We start from the raw sequence: 24,522 nt of genomic DNA on the forward strand, positions 1-24,522 counted from the left end.
TTTGGTTTAAGTTTGAAAAGACAAGAGACAAGCTAGTGCTTTAAATGTAAATTCTTAATTCTTAAAGTATTATTCACTGTACAGTAGACAGGTTTCTGGGCACGATGGGCCCACTCCTTTCATAGAATTGGGTTTTATGCCTTCTGGAGAAAGGAGGGAAAAGCTAGGAAATTAGTTAAATGAAAATAAACCTTGTTTTCATTGAAGGAGATGGGCTATACAGAACACAGCATCCCTCAAGTTCTAGCATGATAGCTCCATCACTCCTCCTGAATACAAAACTCCATGAAATCATGACTGAAGTCCAACCTCAAGCCAACTGAAGACAAACTGATCTCACAAAATGTTTTCCATCTGTAATTCCTGTGGCTGCTTCTTACCAAAACGGTCCCTGTCTCGCCCTCCACCCATGATGTAATGGCTGATTTGGCCAAGGAGTGAGGCGCACAAATGAGACACAGGCCAGACAGCTCCTGTTCAAACAGCAATGTTTAGTTGTACAACACATAAAGTCTAGCAACATTTACACAACCAGTCTGAGTGTCTGTTGGCTTGTTTTCAACTGGGAAATTTAACCACGATGTCACCCAAAGGTTGGCTGGGACTGGTAACATTTAAGAAACGGGTCGTTCTTGCATCCCCTAGGCTTGGGCCTCTTGCTCCATCAGGACTTAGTTGTAGATGAATGGCCCACAAGTCACCAGCCTTTGAGAAAGTACTGTCCAGGTGGAGATGGCAGGGGTGGGCAGGCGGGGGGGAAATCCCATAAAGACACAGTATGTGGGGCAGTGGCAGCCAACATTCGCAAACATTCATGCATCTGATGGGGGGCTTTGCCCTCCGCTGGGTATTTTCCACTAGCCTACAGGGACCAACTGTGGCCAGGCTAAGTCATTACTCACATTAGCAGGGTGGAGGTGGGGGCAGAAGTAGTCAGGATAGGTAGGAAGAGATCCCTCTTATTGCTAAGTGGACAGAAGGGTGCTTTTTTTTTCTTCCTAGAGTTCACATCCCGTGGGTTTCTGGAGTTTTGTGTCTGTGTTTGGTTCTTTTTTTAAGTTCGAGGGTAAGGAAGTCAATTCCAGAAATGTCTCTTCAGGAAAACCACTCTTTCTAAGTGGCTGCCTTACGGGGTGGGGAGGGTGTGAAACTGAACTCTGGGCCAGCCACAAGCGGTGATTTTTTTTTTTTAAGTGACCCTAGGCCTGGCTCCCCCACATTTGTAGTGACCCATCATTAGAAAGAAGCTTTAAGCAATGAAAGAGGTACCCTTGTCCCACACCGGGGCTCACACGGCTGACATCAACAAATCTGACAAGCAGAAAAGTTGCTTTCTTGACCCTTGAAGGAAGCCAAGAGTAGCTCATGCACGTGAAAGGACAGGGAGCAATGCCATTTCCCCTTGGAGATGGCTACAAGTAGCTGGTATGGGTTTGCAAGGGCAGAAGGAGCTCTTGATGAGTTCTTTCCCCCTACGGATGGGCTGGGACCGGCTGACACAGACGATGGAGGAGGGCCGTGCTGCCGAGAACTCCATTCCACTGGGAGGAGGGGGGCGGTTTGGATACAGGGAGGAAGCAACTGTCCTAAAGAGACAGATGGCCCCTCCGACCTCCTGAGAGCTGAGGGGGGCTGTGGTGGTGGTGGGCTGGGCAAGCACAGCCCTAAAAAGGGCACAGCCCTGCAGCAATAACAGCTGGGAGGGATGGAGGGAGAAGCAGCGCTTGAAATGGCCTTCATTCAGCAGTGGGGCAGGGGGTGGCTGGCACGGGTGGAAGGACAGTGCCCAGGAGGCCTTCTCCCTGCAGGGGGGTTGAGAACGGTTGAGGGTGTGGAGACCAGCAGCTGGCAGCAGACACACAAAACAGCTTCTCCAGGGAGGCTGACATCAAGTGGTAGGGGTGCCAAGCATCATTCTCTACTCAACCTCTCCAACACCCGCCACCCCGGCTAGACCTCCCCTTGCCAGTCCTAGGTGGCCAGTCCCAGGTCTACATACACAACTGCCTACTGTATACCCCAGGGATCCCTCTCCTGTTGAAAGGTAGCAACCTCTGGGCTTTAACCCTGCTGCTATTCTATCCTGACAGGTGCTTACCCTGCAATAGCTTTGTGGGTGAGGGAGGATGTGTATGGGATTGGTGAAGAGCCTCCAAGGAAGACTGAGACCATAGGTTTTGGGGCTCTGGTTTTGGAGTCATCCACCTCTTTCCCCTGGCCCACCGAATCCTGGACTGAAGTCTATGTGTTTTCCTAGCACCTGAGTGATAAGAGACTAGAAATGCTGGGATTTGTCGTGGACCAGTAAAACACCGAGGGCTGGACCAGAAGATGGAACTGGAGACTGTATGAGGTCATTGTAAACTGTAGTTAGTTGGTGTTTTCCCTTACCTAAGGCTAACCTGTTTCCCCAGCCCCAAGGTTCAGCCATCTTACAGACTAAAGGAGAAAGAACAACTTGTTTGTAAAACCAACGGGGGGAAATCTATGCATTAATAAATACAGGGCTGAAGGGAATGGCAAGAAAAGTCTAGACTGTATGATTGTGGGTATTGTTCAGAATGTCTACAGGAGTGAGGAGGGGGGAATCGGGGAAAAGCAGAGAAAGACAGACAGACAGACATGCACAGTGAGAGAGAACAGAAGTTCAGAGGGGGACAAGCATGTATGAGAAGCAAGCAGTAGAGAAGCCAGCTTGTTCAGGAGAAAGAATCCTGGTGGAGAAAAGTGAGGTGTTGTCTCAAATTTGCCTCTGAAGCCAAACCACTAAGAAAGGCAAAAGTTGTGTATTGCTCTTGATACTGCTTTAGATTTAATTCTTCTAGAACTTAATGCCCAAAGAAAGGTTGTCTCACTGGACCAGCACATGTGCTTCTCGAGCCAGATACTGGGAACTGGGTAACTCATTGTGTTTCCTCCTCTGCCTGGACCCACACGGGTCCACCATGCACTGTGGAAATTTTCTTTCCCACTCGTCTCTGCGGGCCTGATTTCTCTCGTAATCCCAGTGTATCCTGTCACGTGTTTGGGCTGTGATTTTATTCTAAGGTGGCCTGAAGTCCTTTTTGGAAGCGGACTGGGCATAAATCCTAAATACAGAAATGTCACTAAGGTGGATTAGACTCGAAGCAAGTGAAAGAAGTCAGAGAGGGGCAAGATGCAGGAACGACGGAAGGGGGAGAAGGCAGGAGCAGAGGGGAGCGAGGCAAGGCGCGTGTGGAAGCAGGAATCTGCAACCAGGACAGACGGTGACAGGTGGTGGGTTTTGGACAATGGAGACGACACACACTGAAGGGTGAACTCTCTTCTCCACTTCTGGGCACGAACCCTTTCTGCAGGAGCCCAGCTCCGGCCTACTCTGCTCTCCCTTGACCTTCCCTCTCCAAGGAAGTCCTAGCCTTACCCTAGATGGCCACCCCTCACCACCACCACCCCAGGTCCAGCTCCAAAGCTGTCCTCAGAGAGTCTCTGCAGTCCCCGTTTGTGGGCGGTTCAGAGATAAGAAAGAGTTACCTGTGGCTCACCTGTTCCCCATCATTTTTAAGGGAAACCTCCCCTAGACCTCTTGAGTGAGGCACCCGGCTTTGTTCTGGGACACAAGGAAAGGAGACAGATAATGGACAGCCATGGAGGAACCAAACTTACAAGGGACCTTCCAGGGAGGGCAGTGAAAATACCTCACCCCTGCGCAGGTACACACACACACACATACATACACACACACGCAGGCACATACACTCTCTTTCCCGTGCACACACACACACACACGCACGCACACACGCACTGTAGACAAACTCCACAAACACCAGACAGGCCTGTGGGACAGAGTAGAAAGCAAGAAGGTGGTTGGTGTGGTATTGGGATGTGTGTGTGGAAAAGTGGGTGTGTGTGATGATACAGAGAAAGGGCCGTCAGGGGTTACTGTCGTGGCTTTCCTCTGTGTCCACGCTCACCGGAGGGAGGCCTCCATTGTCATTGAGCCGCTTGGCCCTGTAGGTCTCGTAGTGGATGTTGTGCGTCACTTCCTTGAGGTCCTGGAGGTGGGTCCTGAAGGACAAAAGGTGAGCGGAGAGACGGGTGTGATTAGGGGTGGGAGGAGGAAGAGAGGGACCCACATCTGAGGTCAACGCATCACTCCCGTGACCTGGGCCCAGTGACTGGGACCCACGCCAGAGAGCCAATAACGCTTCTTCGGCCCCTTCTGCTTCATGATGGGACCTGGAACGGGGGGCAGAGAGCTCTGTCAGAGAGACCTGGAGATGGAGGAAGTAGGTCTGAACGGATGGCCTCCTGACCCCAAATAAATAAACCTGCCCTCTGAGGGAAGGGGTGCATCTCACCTGATGACAAAGTCTCGAAGCAAGGCAAACTCACAGTGGTTGAGGTTTTCCACTGGGAACAAAACAAAACAAAACAGGTGGTCATTTCACGAATGTAGCAACACCCAGCAGCTGTACTTCTCTTCAGGGCACGGAGGCATTGAGGAGAGAGCCACGGGGCAGGTCACTTCTTGTAAGCCTTCCAGAGGTTTGCTGCTCTGGGCACTTCTGTGCATGGGAACAATGGCACAATACTATTCTAGACTCTGTGAAATAATAGCTAATAGGGACTATTAGATTTCCCATTTTATAGGAAATTTATAAATACACAGGGAGTCTAAAAACTGGCCCAAGGCCTACGACACAATTCCTATCTTTGAGGAGCTTATAATCTAATTGGAAGACAGTAACACACACAGTGTGACAACGAGCCCTCTTAAAAAAGGGCACCCACTACTCGATGAATCTAATTCAATACAGATTGAGTACCTACTATCTGCAAACCACCTGCCAAGCATCGTGGGAGCAGAAGGGGATTAGGATATGAACGTTCTAGTCCCACAATCTAATGGACGGGACAGACATCCTCATAAATGATTCCAATTCAAGGCAGATGAGAAAATGCCATTAAAAAAAAAATCCCCATTGGGGCGCCTGGGTGGCACAGCGGTTAAGCGCCTGCCTTCGGCTCAGGGCGTGATCCCGGCGTTATGGGATCGAGCCCCACATCAGGCTCTTCAGCTATGAGCCTGCTTCTTCCTCTCCCGCTCCCCCTGCTTGTGTTCCCTCTCTCGCTGGCTGTCTCTATCTCTGTCGAATAAATAAATAAAATCTTAAAAAAAAAAAAAAATCCCCACACCGGGTCATAGGCAAATGAGAGACAATGTGATCCGATGGGATGAACTTGGTTTTTGAATTGAAATAAACTCAGTTGTGGGATTGAACTCTGGCTCTGAAATCCCAGTTTCAGCCACTAACAAGTCATGTGATCTTAAACAAGACCCTTCACCTGTCTGAGGCTCGAGGCCCTCGGGGGCTAACGTTCTGAGTCTCGCCTCCCCTGCTCCCCGCAGAGGGTTATCGCATTTGAACGAGATCACTGAAGCAGTTCTTTAAAACCTTTCAGAATCGTTATTGACCTTCTCGAGGTCACATCCATTCACAACAAACGAAAACGGCCACATCCGAAACACCCTCCACAGTTTGTCAGATCACGTCCCCTTTCATGCGAAAACCTTTCTCCGGTTTTCCCCGTGCTTTTTAGTCTCTCCACGTTCTCCATTCCTTCCATGCACGAGTCCGGGCCTCCCGGCAAGGTGCTAGATCGGCCTTTCAGCGCTCCCTGCCTCTAAGACTCAGCTTCTCAATTAGACTGGAAGCTCCTTAGGGCAGGGTCTGGCCGCTTTCGTTTTGTGTTTGACGTGCCAGGATAGTGCCTGACCTCTAGATGCTGAATACGTCAGCGTAACTGACCACCAGCAGCTGGTTCTTCAAGAAGATGCACTGAGTTACCTTCAATGATCCCCCAGGGAGTTTTTCTGCCGAGGACCCGCTTCCCATTCACTTGGTACTCCTTGTCGCTTCCCACCACAGCAAAAGGCATGCTCTCCTGCTGGACAAACCACACACACCTGCATGTCAGCCTCCTCCCCTCCGGGCCTCCGCGGACAGGACGCCCCACGGTCCCGGGCCCCTGGCCTTGAACTACACGCTTCTGTTGCTCATTCAGTGATCCCACTGATGGCAAGGGCAATGCTCTTGTCTCTTAAAAGACTCTGTTAAAAGGGAGTCTGAAGTCCTGGGTCCGGTCCTGGTCGCACCCCTGCCTGGCTGGCGAACCTCAGTAGGTCAGCTTTCCTTCAACAAAAAGTGTTGTACTTTTTAATAGGGCTTTATCGCATTCGGTTTGGTTTGGAACGACTCTGTGAGCTAGCTAGGATGGGACGACCGCGCTTCAGGGATACCCACCCTGGTGACAGCCAAGTGAGAGGTGCTTTATGCTCCCTCCCATCAAACCTACTGGCAGAGGCCCAGGTCCGCCGACCTCCACCTTCTGAAGTTCATAGGCTCCTCTGCTCCCCCCGCCATGGGTTGTATATATTCGCCAAGAGCCAGCTGTTTGTTGCCAAACCTATTTGCCACACGTGTACTTGTTATCGGAAAAACTATTATTTAAGCCAAGGCTGTATGACCATGGAGAACTGTTTCTCTGAAAATCAAGCTGAGTGTTTCAGAAAGACTTGAGAAAGGTGAGTTGCTCTTGCCCTAAGACCGGACTTATCCTCAAAGAAGAGCCCTTGTCTGTATATGAAACAATGCTTAATGAATGTGAAGGATGTCATTCATTTTAACTTAATAGTTCAGTGAAATATTGCTTTAAAAATATTTAAGATTTGTATACATCGTTTTTTTAATGATTTCTTCACTTGGCTGGACTTTTTCAATTAACTCACCAACGACCTGTCTCAACTACGTCAGATAGGTTATGCACCCCCGACAGAGGAGAGTCGAGACCAAAGCAGGTAAGTGGCTTGTCCCAGGTCATAGTGGTGAGTAGAAAAGCCCAGACCAGAACTCAGGATTGTAATGTAAAATCCCAGAATTATCAAAGTTTGGAATTGAGAGGGATCGTAGAAATCACATGAAGCCTTGAGATCCCCAGGAGACGCCCCAGGGACTGGTGAGAAGACGGTGCTCTGTGCCCACCCCTGAGCCAGAGCGGCTCTGTTTTCATGTTTTATATACAAGAGTTCTGTCTGACATTAAATTTTTTAAAAGAGTTCCTCTAGAGGGAAAAAAAGCCTATAAGCCACTCACCTAGACTGACCTCTGCACTTTATAGAGGGGAAACTGAGGCAGGGCTCTGACTAGAGCATAGACACCTTGGACCCCAGCCTGATGTTCTTCCTGCCCATGCCCTTCCATCAACCACACACTGGTTTTTCCAAGCCTTGTGGGGGGAAAAAGAGGCTTTTGGGGTAGCCTGGGGATAGACAAGAACCTTGGCTTTCTGGGCTCACAGGGTACACAGGGTTCACAGTCCTAGCCAGGGCCCTACTCCTCATCCTCTCCCATGTCACTTCTGGTCTGGGTCAGGCAAGGTGAGGCTGAGAGTATGAAGAGGGAAAAGCAGGTGGCAAGACAGAAAGGGTACACGATCCACATCCCACTGGTGCCAAGGGGACATTTGTGCGCTGAACAGAGCCCCGAGCACCCACCCGGATTTTGTCATTCTCCGTCTTGTCCTCCAAATCCTCATCAAATTCCTTCTGGGGGTAGAACTCGATGCCATTTACTTCGAGCTCCTTTCGAACCTAGGGGCGAGGAAGAGAAGCAAGGTAGCCAAGTCTCAGGATACTGGGAGTGGGGAGTGTGTGTGTGTGTGTGTGTGTGTGCACGCACGTGTGTGAGCATGTGTGTGTGCCGAAGTCGGAGGGATGAACACAGCCTTTCACAATCCAGTCGTGTCTGAACTCCAAGGCCCTGAGCAGCAGGAAGACCCAATAAATGGCAGCCCCAGTCATACAGCTGCTACAGCCCAGCCCGAGATGAGGAATAGTCTGGGGGTACAGCTTGCTTCTCTCAGGGTCCAGAAGCTTAAGGTTTCAACAAGCAGCACGACTGAGTACAGACTCCCATGGGCAGTGCTCATGCTGCTATGTGTCATATTCCTGTTTGCAGGGAAGAGAGGCAAGGCTCGGCCCCAAGTCTGTCCGTCTGCCCTTTCTCGAAGCTTGACTTGTCTCACCTCCTCCAGGAAGCCGTCCAGGAACTCCCCACTAGTCTACCTGTAAGTTTCTCAAAGGCAGCGAACGGCTTTATATCTCCCTCGCAGGCCCCCACTGCCATCCCTGTGCACCCAGCGGGGGGTGGGAGGAGGAGCTCATAGAAGACACTAATAAAGACTGGCGGGCAGGTGATTACTTAGTCTAGCCCCTCAAGCGATCTAATGTTGAGGAGGGGCTTCTCATGCGCATGGTGATTTACGTGTTCAGTGGTCTTCACCAGTCAGTTTGGAGGGTGGGAAGGAGGCAGCCTCAGGCTGCTAACTTCTCTTCACCATTGGTCGGCTGAAACCGCCAGCCCAGCCTCTTTAATGGTTAAGTGGGAGCTGGGTGGGAAAGGGGGGTTACAACAATCAAGGATAGGACATGGCTTGGACCAGAGAAGGGGAAGGCAGGGTGGGGACAGGAGAAGGAGGAGGGGCCTTCTCACCCTTTGCTTGAATTCAGACTTCTCCTCCAGGGTCATGGTGTCAGCCTTCGCAATCACGGGAATGATGTTCACAACTTTGCTGAGGTGCCTCATGAACTCCAGATCGAGGGGTCGCAAGCTGCGCCCAGAAATGGCGGGGTGTCAGAGCCACCTTGCCCTCCCCCACCCCACCACGGCCGCCTCGCCAGGGCCACCCTTGGGACAGGAGGAAGGAGCAGGGAGCCTGGCTGAGGCCCAGGGGCTCCTCCGTCTCCTCCCTGACACGCTCCCAGCATCTCACCGCCTGCAGAACAGGCTGCGACTCTCTGCCCCGACTCGGCCCCCCGTCTCCCCCTCTCTTCAAATCCTGCCCCTCCTTCAGGACAGCGCTCCTGATGTGGGGATCTTTTTCTCCTGGGAATAGCCACAGACTGTCGTCTCTGCCTTTATGTCCCTTTATGTCCTTGTGTCATGGTTACTCGTGTATCTTATTCTCCCTATGGGACAGCACTTTTTTGTAAGTAATCTCCATGCTCAGTGCGGGGCTTGAACTCACGGCCCCCTGGTCAAGAGGCACGTGCTCGCCAACTGGGCCAGCCAGGGGCCCCAGGACAGCACATTTGATGCGCCTTCTCCCAGCCCACACATAGTCCCGCAGAGGCCCAGCTGGGGGCCTTGGCCCTCCCCATCTGAGGGCCCAGCTCCCCCTAGACTCTGGGTCCCCAGTCTGGGCAACTTACTAAGTCAGGCTATCTGCTGGCTTGCTCTGACCTTGGGTCCACATTCTAGGGAGGAGTAAAGCTAATCTTTTTATTGCGTCCCTGGACCCCACCATCAAACACCTGCTGATACCTGGTTCTTCCAAAACTGGGGGCCCGCCTTGCTCATGCCATCCACTCAAGAAATGAACTTCTGGCCCAGCAGTTAGGCGTAGTAATACGTTATGGAAGGTCGCCTGCTTACCCTCCTGGGTCTCTCCGTCCCACGCTGGCACTCCCTGTCACACAGCCCCATCTGCCACTCACAACCAGACTTCCCTGCACACCTGCTCATCGCCACCTTCATCTCTAGACATGCTGGGCTGCCCACCCATCAAATGCCTACAGCTGGGTCCTATACCCCCCAAAACACATGCCCTAATCCAGTAGCCCTGCCCCTCCCCGTTTCAGTCCTCTTGCTGCCCACCCCAGCTTCGTGCAAAGCAGCTATCTCCTGAAGAGACGAGGAGCCCTCTGTGCTCACACACCGACTCCCCTCTGCTGGCACAGTGGTGCTAGAACACCAGGGGGCAGCCTGGGGGCTGGGGTTGGTCAGCTTTACTCTCCCGGTAAGAAAATCAGACTCTTTTGGAGAAAGTCTGGGCAATCACAGAGCCCTGACGACATTGAGTCCCATCCGGGGAGACTGGCTCTCCAAGACAGAACGGGCACAGCTGACACGAACCAGAACCAGGCGCAGCCGTGGGGGGAGGGACTGGTACGTACGAGTGTCCTGTGGGGGAGATGAAGTAGAGGCAGCAGTGGACACGAGTGTCGGGGATGCGTTTCTTCCTGGCGATGTTGACCTCCTCCTTCAGGAACTTCTCGTACTGTTCATTGATGTACTTCTCAATGGGCTCCCAGCTGGGGGATTGGGCGGTGTGGGGGGTGGGGGGAGAAAGCAGGTGGATGTCCCAGAAAGAAACGCCTGTTGACCCTTCTCCCTCAGGCTCCCATGGATGGCTTTCCTTGTTAGCAAGGCCAGAACTCTCACGGGCACCTAGTCCTGGGCTGGGCCAGAGAAACCTGCACAACCCGCCCCACCCCAGATAGCAGCACATGCTTTCCCTTCCTCCACTCCTTATTAGCTAGGGGGCTCTGGGGCAGGCTGTGCCCCTGTCTGAGTACTAAGGGTGCCTGGAGGAATTCAGGATAACGAAGAACAGCTGTACAGTACGGCACATTGCAATGGTATATAGAAAGTATTCAACACGGCAACGACTCATCATTATGACACTTGTCCATGCCATCGCGAATTTCCCCTTTAAGGAGCATGCCTATAACGAGAGGAGGGGACAACCAGTCACTTTTCTAAGATGGTTCCAAGTCGTGTTGTTTGGCGGCCCTGCCTATGTGCGGCAGACCCCAGCGCCCTCACAGAGGAAACGTGGTCTCCGTTCCTATCTGGGAGCAAATCTCTGCCTGGAATTTTCCATCTACATCCTTGGGGGGATGCTGACGGCCGCTTTGCTCTGCGAATTCCCAAAGGCTCTCTCCTCATGGAAATTCCCCTCCGTCCTCTCTTCATGCAGGGTTATGACACTGCCCACAGGCCAAGCTCAGCCACGGCCTTCCGCTCAGCCTGGATTTGTGCCCCGGCTCCCCATGTTCTGTCTGCCCTGCTGTCACCTCCAGGCAACGCCACAGCCAAAAGTCCCTCTGCACTGGCCCTCCTGGGCCTCTTGCCTCGCCTCCGTACAAAGCCCCCGTCTCCCATCCTTTAGCGCGCCTCCCCACTTAGCCCCTCGGCATGGAGGGCGCAGCTCGTTCTCATATGAATGAATCTGCACCGTGTTCAGCGTCGTCAGGGCAGAAATCTCACAGGCAGACATATACCAGTTTTCATTGTTGATCTGGTCTCCGAAGCCGGGGGTGTCGATGACGGTCAGCTTCATTTTGACCCCGCCTTCCTCTATCACTGGGGGGTGAACAGAAAAGGCACCAGGGAGGTCACTCGTCAGGCTGATGCTGCCTACCCTGCTGCCTACCAGCCAGGGAGACGCAGGCTCCTTCCTTCCTCGGGACCAATTACTGGAAAAGTCGAATTCAGGATCTTCCCACCTCAGCACCTCTGTTCATGCTGTTCCCTGCTCCTAGCATGTCTTCCCTGCTTCTTGCTGCCTGAATCCCACCCATGTTCTACCATCCAGCTCAGGCCCCATTTCTAATCCCTTCTGTCTTGTCTAGACCAAGGAATTGGCTCCATAAATTTTAGGCCTCCTTCTCTTCTGTCTTGAGATTGCTTTTCATTTGTCTCATTTCCCAGTGGGCCTGTCTCTCCCTCTCTGGCAGACAGCCTTCTGCACAGTGGCCACAGGAGTCCCTGCCTGGTCCTCACCGTGTCCAATAGCTTTGATCTCCACCGTCTTCGGAATCTTCTCCTCCCGGTTCCAGCTGGAGGCCTTGCGGCTCACCTGGGATTTGAAGAGCGTGTTGACCAGCGTTGACTTGCCCAGTCCGCTCTGACCTGCCACAAGACAGGAGGAGGATGACACGGTGGGGAAGACCCGTGTCCACCTCCTGAGCCTGCCATCTTTCCCACGAGCTTACAGAATTCTAGAACCTTGATCCAGGCCATGCCCCCCACTCATGGGGGGCAGAGGACTGAGCGGGAGAGCAGGCAGATGCGAATGGTTCCCTGGTACCGGAGAAGGACTTGAGGAAACAGCAGTTGGATTCCACATTCTCTCCTTCCTGGAGCCTCAGGACCGTTGGGAGAGGGGACAACCTCTGCCTTTGGCCAGTGTAGCAATTTTTTGTTTTGTGTCTGCTGGACTTCAGCTTTTAGTCTTTACTAATACTAAACAGAATGACAGAACTACTTTGCCCTCTGATAGTGCCTCAGTGGACCCGAGATTTTCACATCTGTTACCCAAATCTGCCTTTGAATCCCACAGCCCTGGGAATCCCATAGCAGAGCTCTCTTCACCCCCAGCTCAAGCGGTCCTAGAGATTGACCCCACATGACATAAAATATATGCAAGGTCACATAACTAATAAATGCAAGACCAGGGACTTGAACCCAAGGAATCCCTGGTCCGTGTCCACTCTTTATTCCAGTGTCACAGTTAGTACTTCATGCAGATAAATGCCTGAGAGGGCACTGAGGGAGGAGGGGGCAGCCAAGCAGGCAGGGCCGGTCCCTCACCTCCACTGCCCTCACGAGCGCTCCCTTTTGACCCGTCTTTTTCTTTTTTTGTGTTGTATTGGTTTTTTGTTTTTAAAGTAGGCTCCGCTCCGAACATGGGGCTTGAACTCAGGACCCGGAGATCAAGAGTCACATGCTCTACCAACTGAGCCAGCCGGGTGCCCCATTTTGACCTGTTTGACACAGGCCTACAGAATCTACAGAAGATTCCGTTGCAAGGAGGAGTTCTGCAACTAAAAGGCACTTGAAAACCACTGGCCCAAGACGTGCTTCTCAAACTTGTACACGCACGAGGATTGTGCAAGCAGGCCCTACAACTGCTCAATGGTATCAGCATCACCTGGACCCTTGCAGGAAATGCAGGGTCCCAGGCCCCGCCGCAGCCCTATGATTTAGAATCTGCACTTTGACAGGACTCCCAGATGAATCACATGCCCAGTAGAGTCAGAAGTACTGGTCTAGAACATCCCTGTGGTATATTAGGAAAAGGACAGGCCCGGAGGGCAAAAGCCTAAGGCTCCAGACCCAACAGAGCAGTTTCCCTGAACACCTGGGACTAGCCGTGTTTGCTCCTCTGGTTTCTTTACTGACAACTGAAGGCAAGGGAGGAATAGCAGATAAGGTGCATGTCTCATTCCAACTGATCAATCAGTAGTAGCCGCCTAGACCAATATGTTAACAAGGCCACCTGCGCGCTCAGTCCCGAACATGAGTCATGACTGACCAGCAATGTCTCTCCCCGTGGCGCTGCTGGGGAGAGAAGAAGCCTGTATGGCTTCTACTTGCTGTTTCTGGTCTGGATATTTCCTGAGGTCATTTGCTCACTAAGTACTCTTGAGTGCCAAGTGCTGTGCTGAACTAGAGGTAGAGAGGCGAACAAGACATCATCTTTACCCTCCAGAAGCCATTTAGTGTGAGGAAGACTGAAACACAAGCAGGCAGTTACGATGTGTTGCCATAATCGCCGTGAAAAAGGGAATCACAGGGTATTAAGGCAGCAAACTGAAGGGAATGTAATCCAGTCTGTCTGGAATCAAGGAGGACTTCTAGGAAGAAGCAACAACTAAGCTGAAATCTGCCGAGAAACTTTGAAAGACCACTGAGAAGCTGGAATGTGGTCTAGACAGCGGGAATGTTAGAGTCAAAGGCTCCGAGGCAGGAAAGAGCACAGCGAGTCCAGGAGAACTTACCACCAGGGAGTAGAATGCTACGTGGTTAGTGGTAGAAGGTGAGTGGAGAGAGAGCACCAGGCCAGGCTAGGAGTTTAAGCCCTTAAATCTATTGAAGGCTTTTAAGTAGGATGAATGACCTGAGGAGTTCTGCAGGTTAGAAAAATTATCCAGTCACTGGTGAACAATGGTTTGAAACAGAAGGAGGACGAGGAGGGTCAATGCCACTCAGAGTGTGGCCCGGGTTCATGGTCCCTGAACCATTTGCTACTCGTTCTTGAGATAAGAAATTTGTACCAGAAAGTAAATTGACCGTAACACTAAACACACTGTGTAGTTCAGCTGATGGGTTTTTTTAGAGCAAGACTTTCTAGATGATTTCAACTCCAGCCACCTCCTTATCTTTGAGCAGCACTGAGGCAGGAGGCTGTGACGTTCTAGGTGGGAGCCCTAGCTCAGCTGAGAGTGGTCACAGTGGAGATGGAAAGAAGTGGGCAGACTTCAGAGAGATTTACAAGGGAAAACTGACAGGTCTTGCTGATTGATTGAATTGGGGGATAAGGGAGAAAGAAAGAAGATGCCCACATCCCTGTTTCAGCAACTGAGTGAATATCTCACTACTAACAGCCAAAGGTCCCTTCCTGCTCTTCCATGCTGTGACCTAGCAACACTGCTTAGTGACCAATCAATGTCCTGAAAATTCTCTTTAAGCTTTCAAGCGCTACAGAAGATCAGAAAGAAGACCGCCCGGGGCGCCTGGGGGGCACAGTCGTTAAGCGTCTGCCTTTGGCTCAGGGCGTGATCCTGGCGTTCCCGGATCGAGTCCCACATCGGGCTCCTCCGCTGGGAGACTGCTTCTTCCTCTCCCACTCCCCTGCTGTGTTCCCTCTCTCGCTGGCTGTCTCTCTGTCACATAAATAAATAAAATCTTTAAAAAAAAAAAAAAAGAAAGAAAGAAAGAAGACCGCCCGCCATCTGATACCAGTGGGGAAAGACACTGGTGATTTCTCCACGCCACACACCTAAAAACTGGCTGAGCATTGCTAAGAGGCTGCCTGCGTCCACCCCCCTGGTGTTGGGGCCAGGCTGACCATCCACCCAGAGTTCCTACCCCTGATCAGCTAGTCTTCAGGGGAGAAGAGAATCAGGCTTTGTGATCAACACAGTGAAATCTCTCCTCCTGGAAAGAGCTCCTCCTAGGGAAAGCCAGGGCTGAAGCCCATCCTAGAGAAAGAAATAGGATCCTCGGTACTGCCCACCAGCATGGCCTCTAGTGACCCCGGAGCCTTCCATACCGACCACCATGATGTTGAAGTCGAAACCAGTCTTCATGGTCTTCTTGCGCATCTGCTCGATGATGGTGTCAATGCCAATGTAGCCCAGCAGGTTCGAGTTGATGCTGACGGGTTTCATGGGCACTGCCGGCTTAGGCCTGGGCTCAGGCACCAGCTCTGACATGGCTGCGTCCGTCCTGGCCTCTGGGAGCCCTGCAAAGCCAACGTGGGAGAGGTGGGCTGGAGGAAAACAGAAGTCACGTGGAAGCCGCAGTATTATTCTCTTGATACCGAGTCACACAGAGTTGGGACTGGAAGGACCTCAGGGGTCATGCAGTATGGATCCCTCATTTCACAGATGGAGAGACAGAGGCCTGGGGGGGGGTAAGAACTTCCCCAAGACACAGAGAGAGTCAGATGCCAGATGGGGGTCAGTGCCCAGCCTCTCCAGCTGCTGGGGCACTCTGGTGCACTCGCTGCTCCAAAGCATGTCTGTGTGTCTAAGCCAGGAACTTCTCCGACGTGGCCATGTTGACATTTGGGTCTGGATACTTATTAGAGGGGGAGGTCCTGTGCACTCTTGGATGTTCAGTGGCCCCCTGACCTCTACTACATGCCAGTTGTGACAACCAAAAATATCTCCAGACAGTGCCCCAAGGGCAGCATACCCCTAGTGGAGAACCACTGGTCTAAAAGATGATATCTGGGGTTATTCTGACTTGAGTCCTACCTCCTCAAATAAAGGGCTAAGACCTTTTAGGACACTGAATCTAACATCTGTTGACTCTCTGTCACTGACCTCAGTTGCTTTGTCTTTTAGAAGCAAACAGGGCTACCCCCCTCGCCCCCAGCCTCAGCATCCCCTCTGTTTCATGAGTATCACTGCAAGGTAGGGGTGTCTATGCCGTAAGGAGCCCCAGACACCATCCTAGCCTAGTTTTAAATCTGTGGGAGGAATGTCTCTCCTTCTGACCAGACCAGTGGGAAGGGGATGAGACACAGCCAGGTTGGGGCAGCCACTTGCCTATGATGACATAGTGTGTTCTTGGGATGGTGGGTGGCAAAAGAGAGGGGAGGCTGAGGACAGAGCCCTTCCCTGGTCGGGAAAGGCCAACATCCCTCTAGGTCTGGCAGGTCACACATAAGGGAAATCTGTTCATTTCCTCATGGGGCCCATGTCCCCCAGGGTAGGTTTCAGTATAGAGCAACTCCATTTTCCCATCCATAAAATGGGTGCGTGTGTGGTGAAGTGCAATGGGCCTGGCCCTGCTACTTGCCGGATGTGCGGACTTGGGCAAATCACCTCCCCACTGTGAGCCTGCTTCCTCACCTGTAAACTGGCTAGGATCATGATTAAGGCTGTGGTAGGATGCCTAGAAGTACCCGGCATACTCCTCCCACTCTCAGACCCTCTTGCCCCGTGCCCCTTTCAAGTTCACCAACTTGTCTGGAGGCCAAATGACATGGGGCGTGTGCAAGCGATGCTAATTACACAGCAGTTACTGGACTCCACGCTCTCTCGAGGACCCCTTCCCGCTTTGCCATTCTGGAATCCTGTGGTTCCTGCAGAGTCTCAGGCTCACAGGGAGAACTGATGAAGCAGCAGATGGGCCAGAGGGGGAGGGGACAGGAGTGCCTCCCTCCCCCACCCCCAGACTCAGCCAGGAGTCTGTTCTTGTACCCCCACCACCTGGTCCTGCCACCAGTGCTGGCAAGACTCTCTCTCTCCCAATGGGAAACTGTTCTTTCCTTGTCACTCCCAGGCACAGCCAAATCTGACAGAGCCTCAGGACCTCCCCAGAGCCTGGCGTGGCTCCGTCCTGCTTCCCCGGGAAGCTGTTGCCAGCCAGGCAGCTCCAGGCGGCCGCAAGATTGGCTCAGCCCTGCAGCAGCTGACTCTCAGCCTGGCCTGCTCCTCCACTCTCTGCACGTGGCTCCCGGGCCCCACTCAGCACACCTGCACCGGGGGCCGTGCCCCATTTTCCCTGCCCAGCTGCTGCCACGGCTGGCCCAGGCCACTTCCCTCATGCCTCTACAGCCAAGGCCACTTGTTCTCCCAAGCCACGTTGTGAGATAGATCCATGGGGAGGGGGTGTCTTATCCTATTTTACAGACCTGGAAAGTGCGTCTTGTATTCATTTTCGGGACATTTTGTTAGTATCCTTGTAAAGGGTGTGGTGTCACTATGGCCGGCTCAGCTCTAGCCCGCTAACGGCAGCACTCTAAAAGAGCATTCCCAAAAGACAGACCCTGGTTGCAAGAAGGGGGCTGCCCACCAGATTCCCAGGCAACTTCTAGGACCAGCAAGCACCTCCTAGCACCCATGCACACTGTGTGGAGCACCTGCTGGCAAGTCACCTCTCCCGACCCTACGCCAATTACACGCCAGGCACATGCTAACAGCAACCACCCGTCAGCCACAAGCACTGCAAACGTGGCAGGTCACCATGTCACAACCTCTGCTGGACAACCCCTGCCCACTCCGGCCCCTGGCTGACACCTACTCACTCCTTCTTCACCATTCAGCTCAAGGCCTACCTCTAGAAAAGCCTCTGCTTTCTACCTGAGATGGGTGCCCCTCTTCTGTGTTTCCTTGGCCCCCTGAGTACCTTGTACCCATCATGTTCATTCCCTCACTCCATCCCTTCTAGGACATTCATGTGCTGCCAAATGGGAGCCTACTCTAGCCAACCCCAGACTTGAGGCCAAAGATACTTTTGAACCCCAAACAAGGTCCTTGCCCCCAAGGGTCCACTATGCGGTGAGGGTGCCTGACAAGTACACAACCATTCCCAGGGCACAGGACGATGCAGCCTTAGAGTGGAATTCCGTAGCTCCATCCTCTGCCCAGAGAGCATCCCTGGTTCTTCCAGGCCAACCCCCGATGGGCAGGTGGCCCAGGCTTAACTCCTAGCTGGATGACCCCTGTGAGCCTCAGTTTTGTCCTCAGGAAAATGGGCACAGTACCTACGTTGCTGGGTTGCTGTGAAGGTTACACAAAAGCATGGACATAAATTACCTGGCACTGAACATACGCCCACCCTTCTTCAGGGAAGAGGCCATGTCTCATTGATCTCTGTGCCCCATTGAACCTAGTATAACACAGGCACTAGCAATGAATGGAGGGATGGAGGGATGGATGGATGCCTCGCAGGGAGGCAGATATCAATGGATGGATGGATGGATGGATGGATGGACGGACGGACGCCTCGCAGGGAAGCAGATGTCACTGTAAACCATCACCTTTCTTCTCCCTCACAGGCTACTCCCTTTGCAGAGCAGCCGACCCCCAGCCAGCAAATGGCTCCTGTGTAGGCCACAGTCAAGGGAGTAGACTCTGTTAAGAGAGAGCCTCTCCCTCCCCGCAACAGGGATTGGATGGGGGTTCCCCAAGGGTGGGAAGAGCTAAGGATGAAGGTCACAGCAGGATATAGCTCAAGTGCCATCCTGCCTAGGGTGGTCCTTGGGGGTCCTCCTAAGCTCCCAGCTCTCCCAAGGTTTCTGGAGAGGAGGGGGATCTGTCAGCAGCAGCCCCAGCCAGGGGCCACCTGCCCCATCAATGCTCTAGGGAGAGGTACTGTCCACCTGACTCAGCTCTGGCTAAGTCCTCTGCAGAAACAGCACCCCCCCTCCCCAAGCCCAGCAAGGACCCCGGTGCTTGCTTCTACACAGGCAAATGAATGGCTTTGTCTTTGTCTGGCCCAGGGACCCCACCCCTCCGTTGGGAAGGTGGCAGCAGGGGGAGGGGATCTTTCCAGAATAGCACCTGCCTCCTTGGCTCAGTGGGGAGTGGGGGAGGGAGGGGTCTCTACAGCAGAGAAGCTGTAGATCTTCCCTGCTCCCAGCCCTCGCAGTCTTCAAGGCCCCACCCCCACCGGCAGAGGCAATTCCAGACCACCGCAGCTCCAGCCCCCGCTCTCAGAAAACGAATCACAGAAGACGTCTCGGTCCTTTCCCATTCACAGTTGCAAAGGGCCCTGGGACACCCCCTTCCCCCATCCCAGTCCTCTGGAGGCCAATGAGTTCCCTTGGAGACCACCAGCTGGTGCCTGTCTCAGCGTGCGCCTGTGTGTGGGGGAAGGGGCCTATGTGTCAGCGCACAGGTCTCTTATCTGGCTGTAGGTGGCCCTGATACCTGTGCGTGGTGTGCATGTGTGTGCGTGTCTTGGTGCGCTCTAGCGTGGGCTTTCTGTGCACATCTGGGTCCCTGCTCGTATGTCCGTGGGCCTCTGTAACTCCCCGCGATCCCGTGTGTGCATTTCTCCGGGCATGTATATCTTGGGGTGTGTGCGTGTGTCCGTGCATATGTCACCGCGCGTGGGCTCCTCGGCGCAGCAACCCTCCCTCTGATAGCACCTCCAGCTGGGCTTTTCGGGGCCGCAGCCTCCTCCCAGCGGGCGCCGGTGGCCGGGCCAGCCGCCCTACCTTTGGACATGAATCCTCCTTTGTCTCTGTTCCTCCGGGGAGATGCTCAGGGCGCGGGGCTGCAAGGCTGAGCCGGGCGCGGGCTCCTCCTGGGCAGAGCGGCCCCTGCAGCCGGGCCTCGCCCCTCCGCGCTCTCCGCCCACCCGCCCGGCCCGCGGCCCGGCCGCGCCGCCCCTGCGCCCCGCGCCGCCGCGGCCGCCCAGGACCTCGCTTCGGCTTGCTCGGCGCCGCTGCCCCTGCCCGCGCGCACAGATGCCGCTGCCGCCGCCGCCGCCGCCGCCGCCGCCGCTGCCACCCGCACCACGTGACCCGCGCGCCTGCCGGCCCCGCCGAGGGCCCCTCCCCCTCCCACGGCGCCCGCGCCCGCACCCGCTCTCCGCCCGCCCGCACGCGGGAGCGGGTACCGGGTCCCGGGTGCAGGCGGCCCAGGAGGCGCGCGGGGGCGCTGCGCCTGCAGCTCGGGATGCCGGGCCGGGGGAGGTGCCCGCATCCCAGTCTCGATCCCTGCCCGCCCCCCCCCATCCTGCTCGCGGCCTCTTACCCTCCAAGCTAGGGTTGAGGCGGGGGGCGCCGGGGACCGGTGGCAGCGGCGAGCGGCGGTGCGTGCGCGAGTCACGCGGTGGTGGGGATGTTGCGCGGGCTCAGCGCGCTTCTGCCCAGGCGCGGGCGCCTGCGGAGCCCTGAGTCAGGGGCCCCGCTTTCAGGCCTGGCTTCTGGATGATGAGCCCTATGACCTTGAGCTGGTCGGGAACTTTCCTGAGCCTCAATTTACCCATCAGAAAAAATGTTCATGCATTCAGTCAACATTAATGGACAGTGCATTGCCAGGCCCTGGGAGCACAGGCATGAGGATGACCATTCTAGGCCTAGTGGGGGAGACAGCTGGACTGTCCTAATATAGGGGCCTGGGGTATGCATAGGGTACTCAAGTGCTCAGAGGTGGGCATCCTGGGCAGAGAGGGATTTTGGAAGAGTTCATGGGGAAGCTAAGGGCCAAGACGGAAAGGCAAACGGTGGTGGGAGGGAAGAGGGGAAGGCCACTCAGTAGACAGGGGTGGCAGAGGTGAGCAGACTCAGAGGGGAGAGCTGCATGGTGCTGGTGGGCAACTCACAGCTCCTGATGCAGCAGCAGCAGCAGCGGAGAAAATTCCAGATGGAAATACAGAGCTAGAGGCTGGAGAAGATCAAAGTCTTGAAAGCTGGGCTAAGGAGCTGGACTTTGAGGGAAGCCAGTGGTGAGTCACCAATGACTATTAGCCACCATCAAATATGTGAGTCCCTGCGGCAGCTGCAGTGGGTGCAGAGGACAGAGAGCCTTCCACCCAGGGGGTGGGGGGGGAGGGAGGGCGGGGACTGTGGCATGGCAAGGGCAGAGGGGGGAAGAGGAGGCGACAGCCAGCCAAGTACAGAGGAGATGATCAACGGAGTTGGAAATAGACTGGTTGGGATGAAAGAGAGTGAAAGATGAGGAAAAGGAAGAAACCCAGGTTTCTCTGACACCGAATGAACTTCTAGCCCTTATGTGGACCTATTTATAGTTCTATGTAGGACTTACATACATTCAGGTCTCCAACTTACCTCTCAAGACTAAAAGGCTGGGGGCGGGGGACCAAGGAAGATCAGGTCACGTGGGGCACCTTTCAAGCAACAAGTATCTTCCTGAAAGGCTGAATGTGCATCATTTGGAAGGTCTCGGGTGAGGTCTCTACGAATATCTAGAGAAGCACCATAGTGACGGCTGTTGGGCGAATCCCCACTTACTCGTGCCGCTCTGTGTTTTCATGCACGTGGTTTGCTTTTAAAGCTGGACTCAGCTGTAGATCACCTGATTACTCCAGCTCTTCAGGGACCAAAGAACCAACCACGGAAGATGCTAAAGGAAGGACTCAGCATAATTGCACCTCCACAAGTCACCCCTGGAAACTTTCCTTCTGGTGACTTCCCTCAACCTCAGCTCTGACTGGCAGGTTGGGACCCAGCTCCGGGTGCATCCCCTGTGTTCTGCCCCTCCATCTTGTTCCCTTTTCCCCCAGCACATTCACCTCTGACCTTACGGTCCCACCTCCCTTGCCCGACCTATTCATCTCCAGGCCAATACACCCTGATCCCCCACAGCAGCCCAGTACACCCCCAGCCAAGCTCTTTGCACTTACCTAGGGCTTCTCTGGCTGGGGCCCGCATGACGGGCTCTGCGGGCCAGTCTGTGGCAGCATCTGCGGTAGCATGGCCCCACGCTGGGGCTGTGCCGCTGCTTGGCCGCAGCGGGTAGGTGGCTGATATGGTCAGGTTAATGACTCTGTCCAGTGTGATCTCCCCCATGGCTGTGCCCAGCTTGCTTGTGTCCAAAGCCAAAGAATCTGTAGTTCTGTCCAGCTTGGCTGTGTTTGTTCTGGCCAAAGTCGTGGCTCTGTCCGTCCGGGCTGTGCCCAGCTTGACTGTGTCTGGTACCGCCAAATCCACGGCTGTACCCTCTGTGGTTGGATCTGACTTGCCTGGGCCTGCTGCAGCTCTGGCCGTGCCCAGCTTCTCTGGCTCTGGGGTTACCACATCCATGACCATGCCCCGCTTGGTTGGGTCTGCGGTAGCGAAGTCCACGGCTGTGCGCAGCGCGGTATCCAGGGCAGATGACTCCAGGCCTGTATCCAGTGTGGATGTGCTTGGTGTGGCCGGATGGACAGTTAAGTTAGGTCTGTTGGTGACCATCGTGGCTAAACGTCTGGCTGTGCCTAGCCTGGTTGTGTCCAGAGTAGCCAAATCCATAGCCGTCGCAGGACCCATGGTAGAGGTGGCCCTTTGCAGATGCAGCCGGGGTCTCGGGATACCCCTGGACCGGGGCCTGCCTCTTCCTGGAGAAGCTCTGGTAGTCACATGGGCAGCCCCTGGGACAGGATGCTTCTGACCTACCAAGCCTGGCCCTGCAGGGCCTGGCGATTTCTGTGCTAACCGGGATTGAAACGGTAGGGCCAGGTAGGAACTCACCAGAGGCTTCTCCACGATGGGCATCCTGCTGGGTTTGGCCAGACCTGGGTTCCCTGGGCCCTCAGAGTGGACTCTGCCCCCCGGCGCTAGGGTCCCAGATCGTGAGCCTGGGCTGGGCAGCCTCCCTCCTCCATGGGTGGCAGCCTCCCTGCCCGGGGTGGGCAGCTCTTCCCAGTTAGAAGGTAGGGGACCCAGGGGCCATGCCTGGCTGTTCTGACGGAGCGTTAAAGAGATGGAGCTGAGCTTCCGGGGCACGGTGTCCTGTGGGGGCACACTCCGGGCCCTGGTTCCAGGGCCTGGTCGGCTGGAAGCCTGTGGGCTATGGCTTTGGGAAAAGGCATCCAGACGGATGGTTTTCCTGAGGACAGGGATGAGGGGAGACACCCCACCAGAGAGCTTTGAGGGGCGGGCAGGGTGCCCCAGCAGGTGGCTTTGGGACAGGGAGGCTCCAGGGCTGGGGGTGCCATGCTGCTGCATCTCAAAGCTGTGGTCCATCCAGGTCTTCCGTCTTCCCCTGAGGCAATCAACAGAGAGAAGGGGCCAAGCGGGGGTGAGACGCTCAGCTTGCATTTCTTTGATTCCTAGTTAATAAAAAGCATGAAAACTTCTTTGCTAAGTAGCAAATTAATTTTTAGTTGTCAGTGTTTGCCAGGGTCTTATAAAACAAGACAATATTTAAAAATGCAAAATATTTAAATCCTATGAAATGTTACAGAGTAGTGCGTGATTCATCATTTTAATATTATGCAGTCCCTAAGGTACAAAAGAGTTTTAAAAATTGTTCACTTTATAATTGAAATGGAAAGAAATTGCTAAATATATATATAAAGCTTAATTTCTAAAAATAATTTTCAACAATGAGGAAACCAGAAATATAAGAAATATATTTACAAGAAAACTTATGACATATAAACATATGAAACTGTGGGTTCCTCAATGGCTTGAGTTTTATACTACTTATCAAAAACACAAATGCCTAGATGTCAGGGGTGACTGGCTGGCTCAGTCGGTAGAGCATGCAACTCTTGATCTCAGAGTCTGGAGTTCGAGCCCCACGTTAGGCATGAGGTTTACTTTAAAATAAATAAATAAATAAAGCACTGTCAGGCCCGAAGGGGCCTTGTTCAGGGACCCGTGGGCAGGAGGGCAATGGTTATTGGAAGCCTGTCTGCCTCTGTCTTTTTCAGGAGGGGCCAGAAGGCTCTGGGTTCCCACCCACAGCAGCCAAAATAGGAGTTCAGGCATCCAGGTGGGAGGCCGAGGGATGACCAGTTTGGCTTGGGAACAGCGTCTGCTGCTGGGGCTTCTGCTGGGAACCAGGAAAGAGCCTTGGGCTGGCCTGCTGCTGGAGCCAGAATTTGCTGGAGCGAAGAGGCCGCGGGGAAGGGGAGGCTCAGGAAGTGAGGTAACAAGGGCTCGCAGCGAACGAGCCCCAGTCCCTGCCCCTGGGGAACCTGCCGTCCCCAGTGGTGCCAGGCAGCGAAGCAGGCACAGCTAAGCTGGACGTGGGCGTTGGAGGAAGCATTAGCTCAGTGTTTGGCCTCAGAGGAGGAAGGCTGGACCGGAGACTGGGATAGTTCCCACAGAAGACCCAAAGGTGAAGGTGTGGTATCTTCCTGAAAATCGACTGTGGGACTCCTAGGCTGTATGGGGGGTGGGGGTGGGGGTGGGGCGGCACGAGGCTACAGGTGTAGTGATCAGGCCCAGGCCAGGCCACAACGATGCTGACCCTGGAAGATGAACCCGTCAGATCTGCTGGTGGGAGCAGTGACTCCCGTGCCGTGTGACAGAGGGATGGGGGGGGGAGCAGAAGTGGAGGCAAGGACAGTGGCAGGGACACTGTTGAAACTCCATGGCTGGGGGTGGGGCTGGAGAAGGCTGCCCAGCACAGCAGTAGAAATAACAGACCACCCGGAGGTGGGGAGAGGTGGGGGTCAAGGACTCTGGCCGGTAGTCCGTTCCCCAAGGTGGACTCCACGGCCCCCAGATGGCCAGCTGGTATACCCTTTGGGCTCCATGTAATTCACTTGCTGGACCGAAGTCGTCTCTGTTGCTTTCAACACAGTGGGCTGGGCAGGCCGGGGCTGACAGGAGGGGTTCTCAGGAGAGGGGCTGACCTTAAAGCAAGGGATCTTCGTAGTGATACCCCAGCCCCTCTCCAGCCACATGTTTGTACCCAAAACTGTGCCAGCCTCCATCACCCCCCATTTAGCATATCGCTACGGCCCTGCTCTCCTGGCTTTATTCACAACCACA

The 24,522-nt window shown here is 54.2% G+C and overlaps 1 protein-coding gene across 4 annotated transcripts; it reads right to left on the reverse strand.

Annotated features, from left to right (window-relative positions):
- Positions 1 to 471: 471 nt before the first annotated feature.
- Positions 472 to 22,761, reverse strand: SEPTIN3 (septin 3). Of its 4 annotated transcripts, none has more exons than XM_087868667.1 (11): positions 21,441 to 22,761; positions 14,884 to 15,075; positions 11,610 to 11,738; positions 11,108 to 11,189; positions 9,998 to 10,135; positions 8,535 to 8,652; positions 7,538 to 7,633; positions 5,832 to 5,931; positions 4,341 to 4,392; positions 3,954 to 4,047; positions 472 to 1,802 (listed from the first exon to the last, which is right to left on the reverse strand). In XM_087868667.1, exons 1-11 carry the CDS (start codon positions 22,759 to 22,761, stop codon positions 1,737 to 1,739), a joined length of 2,388 nt encoding a protein of 795 aa, XP_087724793.1. In that variant the 3' UTR covers positions 472 to 1,736. The 4 variants fall into 4 exon arrangements, with proteins under 4 accessions (XP_087724793.1, XP_087724794.1, XP_045636002.1 ...); XM_087868668.1 differs by lacking the exon at positions 21,441 to 22,761 and adding an exon at positions 19,288 to 19,504 and having other exon boundaries at positions 5,832 to 5,928; XM_045780046.2 differs by lacking the exon at positions 21,441 to 22,761 and adding an exon at positions 19,288 to 19,501.
- Positions 22,762 to 24,522: the final 1,761 nt, after the last annotated feature.

The sequence above is a fragment of the Ursus americanus genome, chromosome 17 (genome assembly GCF_024610735.1).
Source record: "Ursus americanus isolate L20-20 chromosome 17, mUrsAme1.1.p, whole genome shotgun sequence".
In the NCBI taxonomy this organism is placed as follows: domain Eukaryota; kingdom Metazoa; phylum Chordata; class Mammalia; order Carnivora; family Ursidae; genus Ursus; species Ursus americanus.